The sequence below is a fragment of the Seriola dumerili genome, unplaced genomic scaffold, assembly GCF_002260705.1.
Source record: "Seriola dumerili isolate Sdu_G_001 unplaced genomic scaffold, Sdu_1.0 BDQW01000068.1, whole genome shotgun sequence".
NCBI lineage: Eukaryota > Metazoa > Chordata > Actinopteri > Carangiformes > Carangidae > Seriola > Seriola dumerili.
The window spans coordinates 17,578,143-17,597,653 of record NW_019174323.1 but is presented as its reverse complement, the minus strand read 5'-3'; the positions used below and the strand labels follow the sequence as shown (position 1 = coordinate 17,597,653).

The 19,511-nt window shown below is 45.4% G+C and overlaps 1 protein-coding gene across 5 annotated transcripts in view; it reads right to left on the bottom strand.

Annotated features, from left to right (window-relative positions):
• LOC111220447 (myosin phosphatase Rho-interacting protein-like) overlaps positions 1 to 19,511 on the bottom strand; it is a 39,347-nt gene that overhangs the window by 7,304 nt on the left and 12,532 nt on the right. For 2 of the 5 annotated variants that reach the window (XM_022743536.1, XM_022743537.1), the window contains exons 4-16: positions 18,117 to 18,268; positions 17,938 to 18,022; positions 17,677 to 17,848; positions 17,130 to 17,562; positions 13,560 to 13,686; positions 12,411 to 12,515; positions 10,580 to 10,636; positions 9,543 to 9,611; positions 9,333 to 9,422; positions 9,100 to 9,209; positions 8,084 to 8,651; positions 7,614 to 7,751; positions 3,223 to 5,796 (exon numbers count right to left, since the gene is read on the bottom strand). In XM_022743536.1, coding sequence (XP_022599257.1) covers positions 3,223 to 5,796; positions 7,614 to 7,751; positions 8,084 to 8,651; positions 9,100 to 9,209; positions 9,333 to 9,422; positions 9,543 to 9,611; positions 10,580 to 10,636; positions 12,411 to 12,515; positions 13,560 to 13,686; positions 17,130 to 17,562; positions 17,677 to 17,848; positions 17,938 to 18,022; positions 18,117 to 18,268 — 4,680 coding nt within the window. The remainder of the gene's footprint in view (positions 1 to 3,222; positions 5,797 to 7,613; positions 7,752 to 8,083; positions 8,652 to 9,099; positions 9,210 to 9,332; positions 9,423 to 9,542; positions 9,612 to 10,579; positions 10,637 to 12,410; positions 12,516 to 13,559; positions 13,687 to 17,129; positions 17,563 to 17,676; positions 17,849 to 17,937; positions 18,023 to 18,116; positions 18,269 to 19,511) is intronic. The other 3 variants (XM_022743538.1, XM_022743539.1, XM_022743540.1) reach the window with 3 other exon arrangements.

Sequence of the window (19,511 nt, the reverse complement as noted above, 5' to 3'; positions counted from 1 at the left end):
ACAGGATACACTGAAGGAATGCAGAGACAATATGAGAGGAGGGTGGAAGAAAAGTATAAGCTGCCGTTTCCTATCACGTCACAACATCCAGACGTTTGACAACATCAACAACCTCCTTTCTCCAGCTGAGCTCGTGTTGCTCTGCGGCTCGTATGTAAATCCTGATCTTAACGTTGGGTTAATCGGGACTCAAGACGGCCCTGAACCGCTGGACGTCTCAGATACTGGACAGACGTGTGTCTTCAGCTCCTCAGGAGGACGTGGAGGACACACTCCACTGCTGTTACTACGACACTGCGACTTTCCACAAGAGGGGATTTCAATGGCCCGACCCAGAACCTAGACCTGCTTCCGTCCTCTATTCACCGCCGCTAATCTGAGGTCTCAGTCGAAGGCCGCCACCCCCCCCCCCTCAGCCAAACAGGGGAAATGGAGGTCCAGTGTGTTTTCACAGGGATAAAAGACCCTGAGAGCTCAGACCCAGGAAACCACTTTGAGAGGGTGAACCCCCCCCTCCCCCGAGCAAATGTAAACTTCCTGCTCCGACATCAGACCAGGCAGCAGATTTATTCACAACCATGTCAGGCTGGTTTCTGTGTCTAAATACAGAGAGTTCAGAAAGTCTTCAGACCCCAGACTCACTGTTTCCACATGTCGCTGTTTTTTGTTAAAATAAAAAATAAATAAAAAAATAAATAAATCCTCTCATCGATCTACAACAAGTTCCCCGTAATGACAAAGTGAAAAACTGAATTTTAAAGATTTGTGCAAATGTATTAAAAAGTAAAAAGTGAAATCTCACATTGACAGAAGTATTCAGACACTTTACTCTGACTCTTGAAGTTTAGCTCTGGTTCCTCTGTTTCTCTGGATCATCTCTGACATGTTTCTACCTGTGGTAAAGTCAGCTGATTGGACACACACCTGTCTACATCAGGTCTCACAGGTAACAACACAGATCAGAGCAGAAACCACGAGGAGGGAGGAGCTGCTGCAGAGCTCAGAGACATTTCTGCACAGCGGCCTCCATCATTCTGACGTGAAGAAGTCTGGAACAACCAGGACTCTTCTGGAGCTGGACCTGGACCGACACATCAGGGAGAGGAACTGAAGAACCTGACGGTCCCTCTGAGCTCCAGAGAAACTTCCAGAAGGACGACCATCACTGCAGCTCTCCACTGATCTGGGCTTCATGTCAGAGAGTCCAGACGAAGCCTCTCCTCAGGGGAAGTTTGTAAAGAAGCAGCTAAAGGCGTGGACATGGACTCACTACTCAGACGGAGCAGTTCATTTATTTCTCTTAACATCCAATAAACTGTTCAACACTCACTTTTCAAAAGTCACAAAATGAATGAATTAATATGGTTCATCAGACCAAACTGAAAAACCAACAATTGTTCTGTCTTTGTTGTGATCGTTAAGAGTTTAAGTCAAGCACTGAGTCTAATTTCTAAAAGTCTGGGTGATCAAATCCTTCCGACCTCGGACGACCTTTGACCTCACAACCCATCAAACAGCCAAATTCAAATTAAAATAAGTTTTAATGAACTATTTTAAATTGGAAATCCAATGAAAAGACCAAAACCAACCATGAATGTGTCCTTACAACAAACACCGTCTGTGTATCAAAGCTCCTCTCTCGTCCGAAAACTATCAAAAACACATCAGTGAGTCACACTGTTGTTGTCCTCGCTGACATTCCTTCATCAACATAAACACACACTGTAGTTCATTATGACTCAGTCCCACATTCACCGTTCAGCTGCTGTAAATACTCACCAGACCACCAAGTGTGTATTAATGTGCCGCTGAAAATAGTCCCCAACAAATACACTACTTACTACTGTTTGAGCAACGTTTGCCAAAGACTAGAGCGCCCGGCTGATGTAGGAGGTTATTTTGACTTTTTTAAAACTGAAAACTGTGTATTTGTAAAGTCATATTTAAAGATTAGATTAGGGAGGTCAGTGTTGAGAGACAGTTTTGGTCTTTTCAAGACGGACCAGCCATGTTTTTTTAAAATGAACAAAAGTGGGTAATAAAATAGATCATTTCAATCTGGCCACATATTGAAAGATCAGTTCTCTCAAATGACAAGGAAACATTTCCCGACACACCTTTTTGTTGTGTTGAGTCACGCAGATAAGTTTAGGTTTGATTAGCAGAGGTTTTGCACTAAGCGCTGGAAGATTTCAACAGCAACACAGAAACCGTCACTGTGAAAAGTTTTTTATTGGGACCTAAGGCAGAAAATGCTGTAAACTGACCACAGTTTTCAGCATTAGTACTTGGATTATCATAAATAAATGGAATTTTTGGTTTTTATTCAGTGCCATTATTCTCTGCTTTGACGACACAAACAGAATTCCCTTTATCTCCCATTGTGTTGCAAATAAAACCAGAACTATCTGCGTGTCCAAAGACCATCAAGGGTCGGTGAGGAAATGTGTCTTTTCGGTAGTTGGGTGAACCGGCTCAGATGATCGTATGACCGCATCATCACAGCTGACCCAACAACTTCGTGAGCTACTGTCGACCGTGAGATGCAGAGTTTGCAGAGCTCTAGAAAAAGCTAGTAAGCAGACCTTGAGTAAAGATCATCTTGTCAAAGATCGGCTGTTATTCAGAGAAAGTAGAAGCTAAACTTAATAATTGTTAGTAGAAACAGCCAAAGGAAAAGAGGTAAGACCCATTTAAATGAATGTGTCTGGTGATTTAGATCCTAAACATTGAGAAAATGAAAAATGCTACGAAGGGTCAACTCTTTGCCCTTAACACTAAAATGAGGCGTAGCCGAGTCAAAGGTTAGTAAGCGCAGTAAACTACCGACAGAGGAACTCATTTCACAGCAGAGGAGGCTGATATGATGCGATTGTCTGGAGGAATCAATTAGCTTCTGTTGAATTATTTTCATACGTCAGATAAAATATCAAAGTTACTCAAAGTTCGTCAAGTGATGATGATGATGAAGCTTCAACAAAATGGGTTCCTCGGTACACAACTACTGCGGCGTCAACGATCACATGAACCTACGGGAGGTTAATTGTCATGCAACACAGAGGAAAAGCGGTTTTACGGAACAAAGAGCGAGAGTCGGGTGAGGTTAGGGTTAGGAGGGGGAGAGTCGGGGGGTTTTGGGGGGAGGAAGAGGGATCTGGGAATGCCACAAAGGAACACAAGGCATCACAGATGGAGAACGGCGAGGACAAGGAGCGCTTCCACCTTCAGGTTCTCCAGATCTTTCTCGTATTTCAGCCGCTGAGAAGTAACGTCGCCCCGCTCTTCACGCCGTCTCATCTCTTCGGTCATGACTGACACTTGGGTCACCAGCTCTTGGATACGTTCCTTCAGGGTCGACGTTTCGGCCGAAGGGTGATGCGACGGCTTCTCCTCATCCGACAAGGTCCTGTCCGGGTTGACCGGACTCATCATGCTTCTCAGCTCTTCCATTTCCCGGTCAAACCTCTCCATGAGGTTCGCCCTCTCCGTCTCGTGCTTCTTCTTGAGGTTTTCCATGCAGTTTGTCAACGAGTCAATCTCTTTCACATTCTCTTCTGAACGGAGACGCAGTGTCTCACTGGCCTTAGCTATTTCCTGCCTCATCTTTTCAGCCTCCAGCTCATAGCGATCTTTGACCTCTCGAAGCTCCTTCCTGTGCCTCGCTGTCATGTCATGGAGCTCAATGGTTTTATCCAGAGAGTCAATGGGCTCTCCTTCAATCTGGATCATAGTTTGTGGCCCTGTGGTTGTTTTCAAAGACGCCTCAGATGGTTGACTCTGAAGATTTGCTACTTTAGACTGGAGGTCACTGACGACTTCTCTTAATTTAGGACAATTCGGACAGTCCAAGCTACCTATCTCAACTTCCATCTGCTCTTGCTTTAGCTCTTCCTCATGCTGGACCTTCAGCCTGATGATCATATAAGACACGTACGCGTCTTTCAGCGCTTCGAGCAGATAGTCTGAGGCCTGTTTCTGCTCACTACCCAACTCGAAGCTCGCTAGAGCCGAAGATAGGAGCTCGTCATCTTCATCCAGCATCACCCTGGATGCCGTCTGCCTCAAACCATTCGACTTTGCCTCCAAGGCCTTTGTTAACTCTTTGAGAATCAAAGCGTTTGTTTTGTCGTTAAACCAGCAGTACATAGACGCAAAATCCAACTCCGTCTCTACCTCACTCTCAACTTTCGCTTGTGGAGAAATCCTACTAATCAAGATCATCAAGCGCTTCTGTGCCATCATCTGTTCTGCCACATCCCTCCCACTCTTCAGCCTGGTTTCCTCTGGGTCTACTTTGGGGAGGCCCAACAGCTGGCTCCAAAACTCTCCCTCAACCACCAACCTCATGTCCGTTCGACTTACAAGGAGTGGCTCTTCTTTCAAAGAACCGAATAAAGTGCTTTTTAAATCACCGAGCATCCTCTCTACGTTAACGTCTACCTTTGCTAACATCTCTACGACCTGATTAATCGCCTCAGTCTTCCTCTCAACCTCTTCTACTACTTTCTTTATATGTCCTTTATTGTCGACCTGCGTTTTTCCTGCTTCCACACACTTACTATCTGTCATCTCAGCTCTACCTAACTTCTCTCGTAGCATCCTTATTTCGTTTTCTGCCTCTGCTAGCTTCTCTCTACCGACTTTCTCAGACTCCTGGTTTAGTGTGATTAGTTCACTGTTCCTAGCTTCCAGTTCGGCACAACGCTGCTCTGTCGACCGCAGCTTTGCCTCCATCTCAAGCATCTTAGCTTGTGAGGTTTCCGGTAGCTCTTTCTCCGGGTGTATCTCCTCATCTTCATAATCTGACTGGAAGCCGAGACCTTTCAATGTGGCCTCTTTCAACTGCAGCTTTTTCTCAGTGTCTTTCAGGGTGCTGCCTAGTTCCTCTAACGTGACCAGAGCTTCGTGGAGCCTCAAGGATTTCTCGTTCAGCTCCCTCTCATAATACTCCCTGTCTATGGCGTTCGCTTGGTTTTCAGCCAGTTCGGCCTTCAGCCGTTTCAGCTCCTCCATGACCAGGTGATGCTGTTTGCCGCCCTGCTGGCCGATCAGCTCGGCTTTCAGCCTGTCTATTTCTCTGTCGGCCTCAGTCAGCTGGTTCACTATCTCCTGACATCGTTGTTTCAATGCCCCGTTTTCATTGGTTAACAGTTCGACCCTCTGAGAGAGCATTCCTATCGTCATCTCCTTTGTCTCAGAGTGGTTTTCGATCTTCGAGACGGGGCCGTAGGGGCTTTTGAGACTTTGCTTCTGAACCTTCCCCACCAAATCCTCCATGGTCAGAAGACGGGCTTCGTATTCGCGGATGCTTTCTCCTGCCCTGGCTAAACTCTTTTTTATCATTTCGTTTTCTATCTCCTGCTGGTACTTCCAGGTCTCCAGGAGCTTCTGAAGTTGATGCTTCTCTGTTGTCTCTTGATTACAACTATGGGATTTCAAAACCTTCCCCAGCTCCTTCAGAGTGAAGGGTTGACCACTTATCAGGTCTTCTAGTTCTTGAATGGCCTCTGGTCCGTCCTGGAGCAGGATGCTAATGGTTTTTTGGACGGGTTCAGGGGGAGGATCTTCCTGAACAGACGGTTTTTGGGGTTCAGAAAAATAAGGTTCCTTGATGGGGAGGTGAGAAAGCGTGAGGCCAAGCTGTGCCTGCATATTGCGCTTTTTCAGCTCTTGCACTTTCAGGAGCTCTTTGGTCTCCTGGTACTTCTTTGTTAAACTCTGTGCTTGAGAACTAACCAGCTCAGGCTTCTTCGTCTGGGGCGTCACATCAGCCTCCAGACCCAAAGGGGGCTCCAGCTTGGAAAAGGGGACCAGACATTTGGTTAACACACAGCAGGGGAGACACAAAGCTTGCTAATAATTCTCAGCGTTATCTACCAATCATTTCCCTCTAATTTCTATTAAACATGACAATTAGCATTCCCACATTATTATAATCAATTACTATGCAAGTGAACAGTGAACCAAAACAATTCAAAATTCCCTTAAGTTTAATGTTGTGAATTAAAAGCAAAAGGAAAGAGATTTAATGTCCGAGGTTAGTTGATCACAACACATGCAACATTAAATGGTTAAAAGTTATTTCATGTAGTAAGTAATGCAATATTAGTTTCAGCTGGATGGTTTACTCAAGGATGGAAGGCATACCAGGTCCTACACACACATTTCTCTGGTCCAGGCCAAAGTCTTACACTAAAGCCATTCTTTTCTGAGTGAAGTCTAATGTTTAAATATATTTTCAATTCTTTTCTAATGTCAACTGTAAGTCACCAAACTGTTGTATGTCTAAAAAACAAAAAAACAAAAAATGCAAACACTGCATCTTAATAATCACACCAATACTAATTTAAAGCAGCCGTAAACAAATGAGATCATCTATCATTCAGCCTCACTCTGGCGACAACATCCATACGTCGACTCACGGGCAGAAATTCTTCCAACATCACACATTTATGCCGTTACACAGCGAAACACAGTATCTGTTAACAGAGTAACAAATGGATGGTCTTCATAGCAGTTAATAGAAGATGAGAATCTGATGTCCATGCAAATAATTAGAAAACAAGCCAAGAGGTTATTCTTCATACATGTTGAGCCAAACATTTCAACAAGTAAAACTATTACCCACCAACTCTTCAGGATAGTATCACTCTAAATGAAAAGTTAAGGAGGGTAAATGACTATTTGAGTGAACGTCTAACAAGGAAGCAAAAAACTGAATATTTGATATTTACAATTGGTTAAAATTAAATAATAAAAAACTAAAAATTCTAACTGAAAAATTTTAAACTGAAAATTTCAACAGACAATGAAAAAATAACTTAAATAGCACAAGGACTTTAATACAAAACAAATAGTTTTTTTTCTCTCTTTCAAAATATTTTTATTTTCCTTCTGCCTTTCTCTGTTTGTGTTTTTCCATTTTCATATTCTGAACTGGAAAACTCTAAAATCACATAATAAGACGACAATGCACCTGAAAAAGTGAAAATAGAAAAGAGGCAGGAAAATTAATTAACGAAGAGAAAAAAGCACTTTATACTTTTCATGGTATTTTCCATTGAAAATGACGATTTAGTTTTTTCCATTTTCTATTTTTTTTTGTACTGATGATGAAAAGGAAAACAAATTTTCATTTTTTAGACGACTTTCTTTTTCCCTTTTACATCCAGTTGCAGCCTAATTATTCCTAGAAAACTGAGCTAAAAAATAATTAGTCTTTTTCATTTAGAGTGAAACAATCCTCTGAAAGTCACATCAACAACCAATAAACATGTTCTTTGGTCCATAATCAATACAATACTCAAGTTACTGCTAGCATGAGTTCAGGTATCGTACAGACCTACGACACGGAGAGAAGAGATTAACGAGTAGAAGCCAATTTAGTAATAAGATATCAATGTTTTTTCACATGCAATGAACTCATGCAAAGGCACATGTCTGTAGTCACTTTGTTGCTTCAATGTCAGTTTGATGTTTTCTTACAATAAAATACAACATGCAAAGAATGTTACAAAATTAAGAGGAAGTTACTGCTCAATTCAAAATATATGTATGAAATCTACATCGTAAAAGTGCAGCTGCTCGCTGAATACACCGAGACTGAAACTCACCGGAGAGATGTAGCCTGTCCGGATGTCCTGCTCTCTCTCCAGAGCCGTTCTCAGCTGGAGCTCCAGCTCCTGCTTGTGCTTGTTGGAGTCGAGGAGCTGCTTGTGACAGCTCTCCAACTGAGCCTTGAGGTCCTCGATCTGCAGGAGCAGCAGGGACAACGATTAGCTCGTCGTTACTTAAAAGGATGCATTGTGTATAATTGAATTCTTTTGATTCAGTTCTTTTTATAGTGGGAAATCACATGACCAATTACCAAAATGATATTAAAGTGATGTGTACCACATGACGAAGGAAATGTAGCAAAAAAATATAAAGGTTAAAACTCAAATCTGGATGGAGCTGAAACAATTAGTTGATGAATCAACAATTCAGTCAATGAAAACTTTTATTCTGAAGTTTAACACTGGGCCCTGATGTCTCTCTGAGTCTGACACAGACAGGAAACAGACTCTACAGTGGGTAAACGCACCCCTTGCTTGTAGTTCTCCAGCAGCTGCTCCAGCTCTGCCGTCTCTCTGATCTGCCCCGTGGAGGGCAGAGGAACCCTCCTCTCGTCCCGTATGGGCGTCTTCTCCACCTGTCGCCAGTGCTGTTCGATCACCTCCTCCACCCTCTGCTGCCTCTCCAGAGACGTGGGACCTAACGAATCTAAGTGTCCGACCCCATCTCCGCTCTCATAGTCCGTCCTCCCTCCTTCTTTCGCAGACGGATGCTCTGCTGACGAGCTGGTCACAGATTCGTACCTCTTCCGCCTCTCCTCCCTCCGCCGGCTTCGCTCCAGCTCTCCCAGGTCGGCCTGGAGGCTCTCGGCCTCCTGTGCTCTCTGCTGAGCCAGAGCCTGAGCGATGGGTCTGAACTCCGCCCAGTCGAAGGTCTTGGAGCGGCCTTCCCGTCGACGCTCGCGCGCCCGGCTCTTGATGACGCCCGGAGCGGATTCTCTCTCTACGGAGGAGGCCTCAGAGGAGGGCGAGTCCTGGGTGAGATCTGGCCGGACCAGAACTTCCAAAGAAGAGAATGAGCTATGATCCTCAGTCGACCTATAGGGCGGAGAGAAGGAGAGTAAGCTTCAGCTTCAAAAGTGCTGATCGGACCCAGATCACAGAGTGCTGTCATTTATTGTGGTGTTTCTCTCCTCTCTTCTACTTCCTGTTTCACCGTGTGTGTCCTAGCCCCTCCCCACACACAGCGGAGGGAGGACGGTTGACAACTCCTTACTTTAAGTGCAATAAAAGCTTTCCAAAAAGTTTTATAAACCACTCGAAAACTAAAGACGGACAGACGTCGACCCCAAAACATCTGAAAGTCTGGTGACAGTGACGAGGACGCTAGCAGGGGAAGCTAGTCCTGAGAGCGTTAGCAGCTGTTCTGCTCTTACAGCGACAAAGAGACAAAGAGACAAAGAGACAGCCCTGCCCCCAAACACTGTATATTTATATCATTACGGTTGATTAAGGTGTGTGATACCGTTGACGTGGTTGTACTGACCTCGCCACATCAGGGGCGGTGGAAGGTCTGACGTTCTTCATGACGGCCTGGATCCAGTTCCTGCGTATACCTCCCGTCATGGCCGACAGAGTGTGGACTCCCTCCTGGGTCTGAACATTTTCAAAACCACCATGAAATATGACAGAAAAAACACCTCGATGATCAAACGCCGGCGCAGTTTGACAGAAGAATAAAATCTACATCCCCACAAATGAAAAACATCAGTCTCTTACGTGGATCTGGAAGCCATAGTTACGTTGAGCCTGGTACTCAGTCACACTGTAACAGGTGGACAGGTCGATCTCACCGTCCAGGTCAGACGCCTGAGGTAACACAGAGACGCACATTATCCAAAACTTAACATCTCGATACGGTGCAGAACAAATATCACAGAGACACAGAAAAAGCTGCAGTGTTACTGAAATAAAAACCAATAAACTCACTTCCTCTGCAATCGAATCCTTGTAGTATCGCAGGCTGTGATCCGTCAACACAAACCAGTATTTCTTCCACTGCAACAAAAAGAGAGAAGATTGGTCAGAGTAAAGTCCAGAGACGGAGCTCTGTGAAGCACCTGAACACCGGGTCAGGCAACAGAACCAGCTCTTCATGTCCATCACATCACATAAAGACGTATTTTAAAGCCTCCAGGCTCCGCCCTCATCTTTTCACTCCATTGAAGACACTACATCAAAGTGTGACCACACCTTTGTAAAGGCCATAGGCTGCTAGACATTCAGCAGAGCTTTAGGTGCACATGCTGTTTGAACTCCCTGTTTGATCCGATGACTTTACAAAGGTTAAAACCTACGTTTGATTCTTCACACTCCAATCTTTTCTTAAACTGTAAATATTTTTGACCTTATCAGCTAAATTTTGATTTTAATTCCAAACTTTTACAGACTAATGCAGGTTACCTCCGATTTGAAAAGAAAACATAGATTTCTTTTGATTCATTATAAATTTTGAACTTGTAACCCCGTGGTAAACTGGCCATAGTTTCAAATTGGATGACTTGTTGTTTCTTTAGCATGTATCCACATCGTCTGGAGAAAGGGCAGATAGTTTTTTTTTATATTAGCTTTATTCTGATAGTCACAGTGAGAGAGAGAGAGACAGAGAGAGAGACAGAGAGAGACAGTGAGAGAGAGGGGGGGAGATGAAATGCAGCATAGAGCCACGGGTCTGGATTCGACTCTGGGCCTCTGCGGTTGGACTGAGCCCTCATGGCGCAGGCTCTACCAGGTGATCCAGAAAGGACAGAACTATTGGCACAGACAGTTTCTCCTGCAGGTGAAAAACCCTCTCGCTCAGGACAGAGGCAGCAGCACGGCGAGGCAGAATGACATCGTGACTTTGACTATTGACTTTATTCACTAACATCTCCTAGACTGACCATCAGAACACAAGCTAGATTATATTAATTTAAAAACACGTGTGCCGTTACATCCCCAGTTAACAGAAGAAGAGTTAACAGTACCTGTCCTTGCTCATCCAGCTTCACCATCCAGCCTTTCTTGAAGTTCAGTAAATCAGGCTGAAAACAAAGAAAATACACAGAGCCGATAAATCTTCTGTGGAGAAATCAGGAGCGTCAAAATGTGTCACATGCAAACAGCAGCAGTCAAATACAAACATGTCACTGCAGCAGGTTCCCACCACTTACCTTTAAATATAACTGATTAAAGCACAAAGACAGCTGCTAAATGACACTAAGTCGAGTACGACATTGTTCAGAAGCAGAACCACATGCTCACTCAGTCAGCTGAGGGTAGAAGTTGACCCTGTCCGTGGATCACACACTTTCAAATGGAGTGAGATTTGTCTTTCATGTGGACCACAGACCAGAGACAACTTCTGCCAGGTTGTTCTGTGCCGCTCCAGCTGAAGATGCAGGAAACACTGACACACAGACACGTGAACTGTGACCTCAGGAAGCAGTGGTTAGTTGTGACTGACACACACACACACACACACACACACACACACACACACACACACACACACACACACACACACACACACACACACACACACCTGTCTCTCATCTCCAACAGAAATATAACGACACACACGGGACACAGAGCGGGTGCAGTAAATACACGCAGTGGTCAACATCTGCACACATCAGGAGCAGAGTGAGGAGTATAACCTGCAGAGGAGAGGGGGGAGGAGGGGGCTGCACTGCACTGCCCCCTGCTGCACGGAGGTTTGGCCTACAACATCCACACCCTCGCACCACCACACACGGCCAGAGAGACGTCAGGAAACAGGTTTTAAATTTTAATTCAACCACAGTAGAAATCACACAGGGACATCAGTGTGAAACAGGAGAAGTGACAAGTCAGAAATCCAGGAGTGTGGAAAGGACTCCTTTAATTTCACTCAGAGGTCAGAGGTCAGAGGTCAGGGCTGGAGGTTGAATTACTAAAAAGAACAGTTTACTCATGTGATCTGCCTCAAAATACTTAAATATTATGTCTGAATCACAGAAGCTGCCATGTAAAGCCGGCGGCCTGCTGCTGGGCGACGTCCACAGAGACTTTCTCAATGTTTAATTCTTCCTAACTCTGTTACCTAACTGGATCCAGCCTCTCCGCCCCAACAACAACAACAACAACAACAACAACAGCCCAGTGACCTCCCTCCGCTCAGCTGAAGACCTGGCTCTGCTGCCGACTCGGTATTCTACTACTTAGCAGGAACAGGAGACGCTTTGTCTGGAGACCACAGACACGCCGAGACACACTGAGCCTCAGAGGGAGTTTGGATATTTTTTTGTGTTAGTTAATGTCAAAAACAATCAGAACAAATCTGAACTGAAACCTTATTATCAGCTGATCCTTCTCTTTCTCACAGTCTCCTCCTCTAAAAGTGTTCATGTGCGCCCTGGTTTCAGGTGTAACGATCGGTTAATTAACTGTAGGACAGAAAGTTAATTTTCAGTTTCAGAGCCAACCCGCAAAAAATGTGCATTAATAAACCACATGACCTGCAAACCAACTAATGCATTATAATTATACATAGGTACATTTAATTAGCTAACATTAAGTTAGATAGATTTTTATTATCAGACTGGACATTGACAATACTGGGACAAAACTCTGTGAGCTGCAGTATCAGTGGACCAGTGGTAAATTCCATAAAGTTTTGACCGGCCCTGTGGTGTCAGTCTCTGTGTACCTGTCATTCGGGGTGCACATAAGAGCATGGTCCAGGACTGGGCTCACTCCACCGTTCGACATGACAGAGACAAAACCCTGGATCCTGATGAGGCGGTTTCACAGAATCAGAGCAGATCAAAGACTCACCGTCATGACTGACTCGGTGGTCCTTCGGTCCAGAGACTTGGCTCTCCTCAGCGGGGGAAGGGTGGAGGGGAAGTCCAGACCCTGACCAGTGTCATGCCTCTGCTCCTGCACAACACACACACACACACACACACACACACACACACACACACACACACACACATAAATACACTTTAACTTTCCTGCTGCAGGTAAATTTACACACAAAATATTTAAAAATAAAAAAGAAACATTAAAATTTTTAACCACACACGAGTCAAAAAATAAATCCCAGATCAACATTACATCATGTAATTTGGTGTGTTCGGGTTGGTGGAGAAATGTCATGACAACCACTCCTCTGTCAAACACACTTTGTTTTTGAAGCTCAACTCTGCAGAGCGCGGAGCTGCAGAGAGCAAACACACAAAAACACACAACGACAGTGTGTGAGGCTGAACTTTCCAGCTCCGAATCTGTGTCTGTGTGTCGTTTAAAACAACAGTAACAATAACTGATAAGTACTGTGTGTGTGTGTGTGTGTGTGTGTGTGTGTGTGTGTGTGTGTGTGTAGCACAGGACACACAGTCCCTCTCTGCATCTTTTGTCTGTTTGGGATATTTTCATCTGCATGTGACAAAGATCCAGAGTTTATTGTGTGTGTGTCAGTGTGTGTGTGTGTGTGTGTGTGTGTGTGTTGGGTTTCTGTGTTCCTAAAGTCCAATTCTGGGCCGTTCTGTCCGAGCTCAGGGGACCAGGGTGGGAAAGGGAAGCAGAATCACCAGGGGAATCCCACCGCAGATTGGAAACTGGAAATGAATACAGCGCATGCTGCCGACCTCTGACCCACAACCAAAACAAAGACAGGACAGAGAGAGGGAGAGAGGGAGGCAGGAGGGCGAGGGTGAAGGGAAAAGACAGAGGGGGTGGGGTGGGGTTGGGTGGGGGGAGGTGCTGGGACAGGGCCCAGGCCTGGTGGGTCCAATGCTGAGCTCACATCTGCTCCACCATGTGATGTTGTTTAAAAACACTGTTTACAAGTCTCACAGTACCGACTGTAAACCACCAGTGTTGGCTTCAATGTGTACACACACACACACACACACACACACGCACGCACGCACGCACACACACACACACACACACACACACACACACAGCCAGCCTTACCTCTCTGTGGAAACGTCTGTGCTCACTTCGGCCCTGTCTGGCTCCGCCCCTCCCCGACTCTTCCACCTCCATTTTCTCCTGGTTCTCCAGCTCCAACGCCTCCAACTTCTCAATAACACCGGAGCGACTGCAGACCAACACAATGATGTTAAATTAATAACAAAGCATTCATTCCTTATTAACTCTTAGGTTAATAAGTCCTGGTCCTCAGCTGGACTCTCTGTGGTCCCAGTATGATCTGTTACTCAGACCGGTTTCTCTCCCAGCACAGACTCCGCTGCTGGTTCCACCTCATCATTGGATTGAGCTTCACACTTCATGGTGTTTTCATAAATTCTTGTCTTTCTAACTCCGACTTCTCTCTCACCGGAGCTCGGCGAAGTTACCGCTTCTACTTCACATTAAAAGCTTTCCCCTGGTGAACCGACAAGAGGCTTTTATTTTGAAGCAGCGATAGGAAATACAGTTCGTTGGTGGTGATGCTTTTCTTCTACCATATATATCCGTTCTGCACCTTTGCACTTCTGGATGTAAAACTTCATCACTTCATCAGTTTATTCTGTTAGAAATTCTGTCATAATTAGCCTTGACCTTTGACCTTTAAAATCTAATCAGTTCATCCTTGAGTTTAAAGGAAACACTTGTGCCATAGACACTCCCTGAAGGTTCCTGAGGTGTCGTGTCAGGAGAACTGGACAGACGGAGAACCTGAAAACTTAACGCCTCCGGTCACAGCTGTCAGCGGCACCGAGGACAGAAAATTACGTCTGGAGGATCGATCTGGAAAAACAAAGACTCAGTGGTGTCTGTGTTGCAGTTCGCTGCCAACTGACCGACTCCCACACAGACTCTTTCCTCTGGCGGAGGAATCTGAGTGAGAGGAGGAAGAGGCTGAGTGGTACGACTCGTTTTGTCTTCATGCTGCCCTCGCTTCTTGACTTGAAGGAGAGGACAAATGTCCACCATGTGATCGTTTGAGGCAAGAGTATATATTTGACAAGGCTGGATCAACACGAGTCCTGCTTGTATTAATGACGTTTGCCAATCACGTTTCCCCGGACTAACGACCTGCAGCAGCTGCAGCGTGTGATGAGAACGCTCGAGCCTGTTGACTTTTATCTGCTCGTTTATCAAGGATCAAATAAAGTTCAGTTTCACTTTGGTTTAGTTTCTCGTTTCCTCTCTCACTGTTTTTTTTTTTTACGCACAATATCCACCTAGAAAGTAAATATATAAAAGCTGAAAAAGAAAGATCATGTGATTTTTATTAACTCTCTGTGTGTGCGTCTTCCAGGGTGTGCACGCTTCTCAGGTGGAGATATAAATTTTGGCAAGTAGCACAAGCGTTTCCTGTTCTCTCATTGGCTGAATAAGCCATAAATATTTAATAATATAATAATATTTATTTCTGCCATTGAAGCCTTAAAGAGTAACCGACACTAAATCCACTTTATGAATTAATAAATCACATGTACTGTCACTTTATTACACAAGTGATTGATCCTGGTCCCTGAAATGTTCATTACAACAGACACAGACAGGAAAATGATTTAGTTCACCATGTGCAATAATTAACAAACACCGTCTGTGCAATATCTTTTATCCACTCCTATTTTTGTTATATTTAAATACCTAATTATACATATTAAATTATGATCTCTTCTCTCCTCTCTATGATATTGACATTTTGCCGTTTTTATTTCCGTGTACTGTCCACTTTGCTGCTCTAACACTGCAAATGTTCCCACTGTGGGACTAATAATAAGCTCCATTTTATCTAATCTTATAATAATTAATGACATTTCCTGGGGCAACGCGCCACCAAACTATGAGGCAGCGTCACATTCACCCACCACCCCAAACACAACGAGTTTGGCTTCATTCTTTGAATTTGTTAATAAAAAAATAGGACATTAAGTTGCTCTATAAGAGTGAATCCACTAATAAATTCTCTGTTTTATCCTTTATTTCATAGTTAACTGTAGTGGCTATTTCTTAAGCATTAATTCTTTTTTTTATGTCTTTATTACAGATGAGTTGTTATAAACTGATCTGATGTGAAATCAGGTAAAAGTGACTGAAGTCAGAGAGTCCTCTCTGCACCAAACTCTCTCAGATGGACCAGTGACGTCATGTGTTTATGAGGCAGCGTGTGGCCACTCCTCCTTTTCCCTCTCATGCCTGGTATGGATGGAGGGACTGGAACGGCACAGGAAGCTGGCTCTGGGAGGAAAAAGATGACCCCCCGCCTCACCCACTGGGTCTGTGTGAAACGTGACCATCTCTGGTGCATGAGAGTGCAAAACCTGTGACTCTACACGAACGGCACAGAGGCTGTTTACACAGTCTGAGCTTCAGTTAGTAACACTGGTGACAAAAAAGGAAACTGACGGGGAGGGGTGATTATTAAGAGACAGATTTGGTCTGAGAGAAAGACTCAGATATGCAAACATCAAAAATCCCAGTATGTCTTTATTTCACCAAATGCAGCCTTTTCCCTCCTTCCGTGTGTGTGTGTGTGTGTGCGCATGCCTTTATAAGGAGAGGCCAGAGGCTCTCATGTGTATCCAGACCACAGCGTCTGCAGCTCGGAGCTGAGATTCCTAGAAAGCATCTGCCGAGCTGCTTCATCAGGATAAATCACAGACTGATTCACTTGTCAGTGACAGTCAGGTGTTGTGAGGCTACGAACATCACTTCCTCTATAGGTTAAAGGTCGTATATAAAAGATTTTAAAACAATAATACAGCAGCAAACATCTGTTTTCTATGTGAAGATGTGGTGGAGTAATGAGAATCCTACGAGCTGCTGAAGGCTCCAGCTGGTTCCTCTTCTCCTCCATGTGTCGGTAACGTGAAGGTTCATAATGTGACACGTCTGTTTTCATCAGTGACAGCTACAGTAGACATGCTAACGTTAGCTAACCTCCTGTTACCTATATTATAAATGCATTCAGCAAATGTTGCTATCGCTACATATGGACACAGACATACAAAAATGCATAAATAAAGAAATGTAAAAATACTGAAATATCCTTTTTTTAAAAAATCAAAAACAAATTTATTTTGTATTCACTTATGTATTTAATTATTTATTTCTGCATTTCTTTATTTATGCATGCTAATGTCATATTTTGTCCTCCATACAGCAGAGCTGCAGAGCAACCTTCACTATTAATGAACTGGTTCAGTTCAGTTTGTTCAACCTGTGAAAACAGTTGTAAAAAGTCTTCAGGCAGAAATTTGAGACTACAAATTTAGAGGAAAAAGTCTGTTTCAAACTGGACACACACAAGTTTGAAAGATGTTGCATTATGGGGATTGTAGGATTCAGTTTTTATGGAGCTAAAGTCAAGAAATATCAGATATTTTTGCAGGGTTGTGGAAAAAAAAACAAGAAAAGTTTTATTAAGAAACCTATAAAAATGAATTGATGCAGCACATGATGCTCCAAACTTTAAAAACTTTGCTCCTTTTAAGCCAAAGAGCTGAGAAAGGTAAAGACATGAGGTGAGACTGTGAAGAGACATTTAGAGACACAGTTAAAGGTGAGTAAGGAACGGGTGCTGACCTCCTCTCGGGGCTGAGGACGGCCTCCCTCTCCTGCCTTTCGGGGCTCCTGAACCGGCTCCTCTTCTCGGCCTTCCTGGCCTCGGCCTCCAGGCGCCTGGCGTGGTGGCCGTAGGCGTGGCCCGCCCTCTGGTTGGCCGGGTGACTGTCGGTGCTCGTCACCGTGCTGCCGCTGGCGTCCGAGTCCAAAGAGCTGACCGAGCCGCTGATGTGGGACCCGTTGGAGAGCAGGGAGCTGCCGGAGGGGAAGGGGTCGCTGGGGGCTGGGGAGAGGCAGCGGGGGACTCCTCCCAGGCTGGAGCAGGAGCCGGTGGGGGAGAGCAGGTCGCCGGGCGGCTGCAGCGGCGAGCTGTGCAGCGCCACGCCTCCCCGGTCCACCTCATCACCGTTCACCGAGCCTGCGTCTGAGCCGTGGCCCACAGACGCACCGTCACCTTGACGACGAGAAGAGCAGAGGGTCACGATAAACTTTACTTCCTGTTATTATCTGTATCTGATTCACAAACACGGTCTGGGTTCTTCTATACACAGGTGTTACTCCTCTCTACCTGCGGAGGCCAGTGGTGATCCTGGCGGCAGGTCGGCAGCGGCCCAGACCGCCGCCCCCTCGGCCTCCCTCTGGTTCAGCTCCTCCTGCCAGATTATGGAGCTGGAGTCCGGGACCTTCTCCGCCTCTGGGATCCCAGAGCCGGTCACCGCCACCTTGGCTGGACCTGGCTCCTGGACACGAGCACACGAACACATCAGGAACAGGAAGAGGAAAAAAGGAGGATGCGTTATCAACCGATGACACGAACCCTCTTTGTTACCTGGGAGGTCGTGGGCTCCACCTTGCGTTTCTTCTTCTGGTTCTGTTTGTTTGTTCGGGGGTAAACCACCAGCTGCTCGCTCCACCTGGAAACAGGCGGAGAGTGTTTTCTGAGTGTTACCTGTGCATGAACATCCGTCTCCACCCAAACCACCAGCAACACACAGCAAGGCCACTCACCCGTTGATGATCTCTTTATTCTCCCCTCTGATGAAGTACTCCTGCTCCGGCGTGACGATGCACAGGGAGTTCTTCTGGCCCGTCTTCGGCTCGGCGTCGATGACGTCTGTGCAGAGGTTCATGTTCACGGTGCCCTGAGGCAGCGTGCTCGGCTGCAGGAGACACACGACAAACACCTGCTTATTGCACATCCTGTGTACTGGTGTTACTTCACACTAGAATCACCTCTCCCCTGGTTGTCTGCCTCCGCCACTCAAACTAGTTCCAGGTTACATCCCTGTTCATCCAGAGTCGTGTGAAAGTCTCGAGTAATGGCTAAAAAAGTGTTTTGTGAGATCACCACAACTCTGACCTTTGACCCTTGAACACCAAAATCTAATCAATTCACCCCCTTGAGTCCAAGTGAATGTTTGTGCAAAATTTAAATAAAGTCTGTCGAGGCGTCACTGACATATCGTGACCGTGAGAAAGAGAGGACGGACAAAAACCACGAGGCTCTGGCTCTGCCCGGCGCCGTTTTCATTCTTAAAAAAGGAAACCAATTAGTTGTTCATTTCTCTTTTTTTTATATTTTCTACTGCTCTTTAATAAAACAAAAGTATTTCTAATCCAGTTACTTGATAAATCGATGGAATCATCGGTAGCTGCAGCCCTCGTGTCATTTCACCCGCGGATTAAAGCGAGAACGGAATAATATCAAAGAGCATCTGCAGGAGTGGGACGAATGTGGAAAAAATGTAAATGGAAGCTTGAGTCACTGGTTTCCATCCGTGTCCATCAACTGGTTTGTTTCCATACTGGTTTGGAGACTGCCCAGTTAAACACTAATATCACGGGTGCTGACAGTCCCTCAGTTCCTCGCCCGCCTCTCTTCCAGAGGCAGAACTCGGGCCACGTCAGGCCCGTACCGTACGGACACTCGGCTGTGATCACCAGCTCACCGTGGTAACACGGCCGACCCTTTCAGACAGCGGCGGGACGGCGGACTGAAGCTGATTTGTGTGAGATCAGTGGAGAGTGCGGAGCTTTGTCTGCTTTTATAAACCGGCTCCAACACTGAGGAAACTCTCTGCAGTGAACCCAGAGACATGCTCATCGCTCTGCTGTAGGTTCCCCGTGTGTTCTGTGGGACTAGATCGAATTGTGAACTTATTGTCTCGTTAACATGAGAGTGAAAACGTCCTCTGGACTTCCTGTCCGACGTGCCCTGTGTCTGCCGCTCTGTTATCAGCCTCCGCTGGGCTCCGCCGGCTACAGATGTAAAACAGGTGCTGGGTCTCTTTCCAGCTCCTTTTAAGGCCACTGAACACAGATCCAGCTTTATTAAGATCTGCCTGTAAACCCCCGGGGGCTGCCAAATATGGCAATTACACTGCGTCGCACTTCAGACACTGG